The following is a 6,000-nucleotide window of genomic DNA, read 5'->3' on the forward strand; positions in this document are numbered from 1 at the left end:
TAATCTACTGGCTTTTATTTGTGGAGTAAAAGTGATCCTGGTGTCTGGAAAGCAGCCCAGCCATGTCTGCACATTATACATTAAGAATTTGTATATCCTTTACCCACCAAATTTCCCAAAATGTCTCTACTGGTGCATCTGGATTCCAAAGTTCAATGCTGTCTGACTGATGTAGAACCAACAAGGCCTAGGATTAAATAAAAAAAATAAAAATCACACAACTTAAAACAGGTTACATGGTGGATTTTTTTTACTGCAAATGTTATGCTTTGTACATAAAAGAACGTTTGGCACAGAACAGGTCATTATATATATTTCTAGGTGCTACAACTGTCTAAGCAACCTAGTGTCTAGGGGTGTTGGGGAACAAATGCAGTTTACTGCAGCGAGAAAGGCACGTAAGGCAGTGGTGGACAAGCCCCAGTCTACTATTAAAATCTCCATTGCCTAAACTACACTGTTGATTTGTAAGTTAAGTCACTCAAGAAAATGCCCTTAGAGAAAAATGAAAATAAATGTGTTCCCAATTAAGGCTCAACTATGGCCAAAACTCAATTTTACAGTTTTGGATACAGGGGATGGCACCCCAGTCGTGCCAGGCACATTGCGCATTTTCCTGCTGCAATAACGCCCGGGCGATCCCATGCGATCACGGTTGAAAACACTGCGCGGTGCATGTCGTGAAAATAGGTACATCTACCTTTTTTCAGCGATTGCCACACAGATGTAACCCCTTACATGCAGATGCAACCGCTGTATGCCAACCGCACACGATCACACGTCCCGGAAATCCCCAAGTCTGCACCAACCCTAAAGGGTAAATTCACTTTCCCAAGTAATTTGGGAAAATGGAATTACCCGCACAAATCTCCCTCCCACTATACTTACCTTTTGGCGAACGGTCCTTCCTGTCCACCAGTATGGGTGTACTATCTGTACCTGTTCCATGCATTCTGAATTTCGCTCGCAAATTGCAAGCACTCGTTGGTCAACGCGGCCACCTGATGGCATTGACCAATGAGAAGCGCTTCTTAGCACTGCTAAATACGGTTTTGGTTAAAATTATTTTTTTGTATCAGGACAAGTAGTTTGTCAAGAGGGACAAGTAGATTCGGCCCCAGCTTTAGTCCTTGGACAAGTAGTTTTTTCCAAAATGTCCACACCCCTGAGGTCCTAAATTTAATACTTCCAAAAAACACTAAAGCCTTTATGATTACAAGGTTCAGTTTCAGTATCTATCTTCCGCTGCTCCATCTTTCACAGCATTTGTGTGCAACTTAAATAGAGGGAGATTGAAATAAAAGTACATATATGAGCACATCTGTCAGAAAACAAAATATCAGCACAAGATACTCCAAAGGGAATCTCTCATTCTACAATGTCTAAGCTGCACACTAGTTTTGAGGTAATAGGGCTTAAAGCCTAAATACAGCAAAACATTTTTGGTTTAGACAGTGGGGAAGTGTGATTTTATAGGTACAAAGATTTAAAAATGAAAGCATGCAAAATATATAGATTCTAATCGATACCCATCAAAAACTTTACAAAGTCATTGTAATTTCACAATAACATGATTGAATGTCACTCAGGTACTCCGCTACTGACACCAAATCTCTCACCTCCATGGCTTCCTGGCCTATCTCTGGCATGTTTGTCTGTGGGACCAGCTGCACCAATCCATTAATTAGCTCTGCAGTGCTGTTCTGTGTGTCAGGGCCGGGTTTTCCTGGGTTCTGGAATATAGCAAGACAAAAACATGATTAGTTACTGACAATTTAACACATAGCGTCTAATAAGCTGTATATTGAGAAGTGCAGGAAGTTTTTCTTCAAACAAGAGCTTATTAGTATCAATCATTTATATAGTAAATAAAGTATTTCAGCACCCTAACACATTTTCTTGGGGGAAGTCATTATGCTGTTGCCTACAGGAGGATTGCACATTGGCTAACAAAAAAAACAACTCTAGCCCAGCCCAAGATAACACCTTCCACTACCAGCATGTCTCGGTTTTGTAGCAAAGCCAGAGCATGATTATAAAACAGAGGGGTAGAACCTGTGTCCCTCAAAAGGACTCCAAGAAAAGCATTTTATGGTGAGCAAAAATAAATAAATCCTATTTTCTTTCTCGTGCATTGAGGAGACACAGGAAGTCTTTAACCTTTGGGACATCCAAAAGCAAAGTGAGGGGTGGGCTACACAGCAAATGCACGCTAACAGGCCCACTGAAAAACAGAAAACTGGGGACCGCCTGCAGCTAAAAGCACCACCTGAAGGACATTATGGCCAAAGCAGATTATGCTTCAGCATTCAACTGGTAGAACTTGGAGGACGTGTGAACAGAAGACTAGGTGGCTCCCTTAAAAATCTGGGATACAGTTGCTTGATGCTGAAAAGCCCAAGAAACACAAGCCATGCCAGGAAAGTGCAGAACCCGATTATGGAGACCATAAGCTTGAATGATGAAGCTAGTGCATTGTAGGAATAACAGATTTAGAGACGTCCCTGTCCCTCAGAACTGGGACCGTGAAGCAGGATGGCAAATTTGTCTTTGAGAAAGAATATCCTGCTGATCTGGAAGAGCCCACAGAGCATCTGCAGGAGTCTTACCAGGTCAGCTTACCACAACTGATTCCGCTAGAGGATTGCTGTGCCTGGAGACAAACCTGCCCAGGTAGTTGACAAACCTGGAGATGCCCCAGGTTCAGACATTGCTAGGTGAGGAAGCCTGGTTGCCAACTCTCCAGGCCTTAAATGTGCACAGCTGACAATGCCAGATTGAGATGTTCTGTCCAGGGCAAGATCTGCTCTACCTCTTTTGCCTCGGTGAGACTTCTTGTTCCTCTCGGATGACTGATGTATGCCACTGCCATGGTGTTGCCCAACTGAATCTGGACCGAAAGGCCCTCCACTAAGATGGTTCAACGTTGTACAAATGGCGAAATTGCCCGACGTTGCAGGATACTGATTAGGAGACAAAACGCCACCAACGTTTTAAGTGCCCTGCACCAAAAGGGTACCCAGAACTCCTTCCCAGACTGAAAGACTGGAGTTTGTCATGAGGAGCCTCCAAAAGATAGCAAGGCTTCAGGGACAACATGGTCTTCGGTGACAAATGAATCAGTCTGTCCAAAGACTAGATTAACTGATGTGAAACTGGACAAATGGGACTGCCTTGAAACCAACAGGCCTAAGACTCTCATGCAAAAGCAGAGAGTCGGACAGCTCCTGGACTGCAGAGTTCAATTCTGAGACTGAAGTGACAGAAGTTTCTCCTGTGGAAGGAACACTTGGGCCGGAGTTGTATCAAGGACTAGACCCAGATACACTAAAGGATAAGTTGGCTTCAGCAAACATTTCTACAGGTACTTGAAAAGCCAGGCTAAGGCAGACCACTCTGAAAAGCTGCAAACAGACATAGAAAAAAAATGCTAGTAAAATAATAGTCTTAACACAGCAGAGCTGTAGAAAAAAGTCTAGCCCTGCAAAATCCAGCCCAGCGGGGTCTGGTGACAGCACTCCCAAGTTAGGCTGAGGAAAGGCTAATCCAGATAGCTGCCATTGTGGAGGTCAGTCTAGGCAGCGATGTAGCAAAGAATCTTGATTGGAGAAAAAAAACAAAAAAAAAGATACCAAAAAAATAGTTAGACCCAGCAGAACTGAAGAAAAGAGTAGACGTCCATCCTCCTAGCACACTCGTAAATTAGAATAGTAAGAGTTATACCAGGCTGGCCCACAGATTTTTGGTTATCTATTGTCCTATCCTCCTGCAGGCAGCAGTATAGCCCCACAGTATATGATTTACGGTTTCAATCAATGCACAAGAAAGAAAAATATTTAACAAAAGTTAAAATGTGGTTAAAGGGGAAATAAAAACAAAAAACATGAGACGTGGTATCTAACATGCCAAAGCTGTTTTTAATAAAATAAAACCCACGTGCCAGCCTTTTGTGTTGTCAATGCAAATGTCTGAAAAGCAGGTGTGAAAATGAAAGGTCAAGTCTATCTTGGTAATAGTAATACTTCAATTTTTTTTTAACACCTTGCACCTTGAGATAATACCCATGTAAACATTTAGGAGATAAAGTTTTCCGCACTATCCAGATGTTCCACTATTTGTCCCATGCAGTATCCTAAAGTAGGCAACTACATGGAAATAGAAATGGAATATGTCAATCAATCCTGGCAGAAGATCTTTGGGGAGCAATACCCTGTGTTCAAGACAATGAAGCAAGACTGCTCATCATTTATACTCTGATAAGAGTTTGTAAATATAAAGTATCTTACACTTTATTTTTAAAAGGACAATGGACACAATGTCCTTATCCTAGGGTCCAACATTTACTGTAATTTGATCTCACACATGGCATCGGACAACTGAAAAAAACATGCCAAGACCCCAGAAAACTGGGGTGCTTTGATATGTGAACAGCAACCAACTTCTGTGTTTGCCTGCTGTGCCCATCCTCTTGCACCACACTATTGGCTAACCGCTGTGAAAGGCGGCCTCACTAAGCAATAGAAGGACACAGTATCCGTTACCTAGAGCCACGAATGGCACAAACTGGTCGCTATATAAATATCTGATAGGGGATCAAGTGATGTTGTACATGAAGTCCGAACTGGCCTGCAAGCACCTGCTAGCAAAAATATATGGCAGTTTGAGATCTTTATAAATCCACTGGTTTACTTTAAGTATATAAACTTTAAAAAAAATACCCATTTTACCATACTGTACAAATAATGAAAGTAAATGCATTGTGCAAAACCCAAGTATGCACAGTATGTATGCATAATGAAGTAAAGGATGATTTAAGGGAATCTGTTTTTTCCCCATATATATTTTTTGTAGGGCTGGTAATGATTAAAAATTTCCTGTTCGATTAATCGAAATTTTTTTTAAATCGATTAATTTCGATTATAACGCACATACAGATCCAACTACATTGGCCTATACACATACAGCGCAGCAATGAAGTAATAAAATGAACTAGGATCACACTAATCCAAGGGACGTCGATGTCTGTGACGTCACCGGATCTCCGACGGAAGACCCGGAAGGCGGCGGAGAGGTGAGTACGCATCCAAAGAACTTTGATCGATCAAAATAATTTTGTTCGATCAAAAAAAATCTACGATTAATCGAGGGATTAATCGTTAATTTCCGCAGCCCTAATTTTTTTATATATTGGAAAATGGTTAGGACCTCTGGATTTTTTTTTTTGCTGTGTCCTGTTGGAGAGAGAGTCCCCCTCTTGCGCTCACCACACACACTTTAAAATCTGACATACAATCTCCTTTAGCTCTACCAACACTTATGTAGTGCAAGGACCTAATGGATTGGACACAAATTGAATAGTTCAGGTGGGCGTTAATATTACATTGTTTTGGTAAATCTAAAGTTGATAGAATAGATTTTGGTGTACTGTATATAGTGAGTTTTTAGAGAGACATTTGCACCAGAACAGGTCCCTACTAGAAGATTTCCCTTCAACTGTTTCCCATTACTTTCTGTGAGAACTGGAGGATAAATACTGAGAAACAAAAATATATTATATAATATATACAATTATAGAATGATATAACTATAACAAAAAAACAAACAAAAAACAGACAGAGGTTTTGCCCCTTCCCTAATCTACAAACAAAATGGAACACTTTTGGCTACAGATTCAATTTAATATTAAGCAGAACTGCTAACAATCATAATATATCTACTTACATATAATAGCAGCTTTGGGTCTCCATGCATGAGCTTGACCAAAGACAGTAGCAAATACTTGTAACTCCTAGTTTCCACATCAGTTGGTTTCTCTTTAAACTTAAGGTATGGCATTTTCTCTTTAAATGTCAGGCTCTGAGGAAAAATGTTGGTACACCATCAATAAACAGAATTTGGAGCGACAGTAAAAGTGCAAGATGTGGGAAATTAGTATACCAACTCTGTTTAGATAGATTTGCACAAAATTGGCATTTCAACATATGGGACAAAATTGACTCC

At 40.7% G+C, this 6,000-nt stretch overlaps 1 protein-coding gene across 1 annotated transcript in view; it reads right to left on the bottom strand.

Annotated features, from left to right (window-relative positions):
* NF1 (neurofibromin 1) overlaps positions 1 to 6,000 on the bottom strand; it is a gene marked incomplete at its 5' end in the record, with an annotated part of 159,497 nt that overhangs the window by 118,908 nt on the left and 34,589 nt on the right. The window contains 3 exons of the mRNA XM_018570336.1: positions 108 to 187; positions 1,620 to 1,733; positions 5,722 to 5,856. Coding sequence (XP_018425838.1) covers positions 108 to 187; positions 1,620 to 1,733; positions 5,722 to 5,856 — 329 coding nt within the window. The remainder of the gene's footprint in view (positions 1 to 107; positions 188 to 1,619; positions 1,734 to 5,721; positions 5,857 to 6,000) is intronic.

This window comes from Nanorana parkeri, unplaced genomic scaffold (genome assembly GCF_000935625.1).
Source record: "Nanorana parkeri isolate BGI_ZX_2015 unplaced genomic scaffold, ASM93562v1 scaffold1510, whole genome shotgun sequence".
NCBI lineage: Eukaryota > Metazoa > Chordata > Amphibia > Anura > Dicroglossidae > Nanorana > Nanorana parkeri.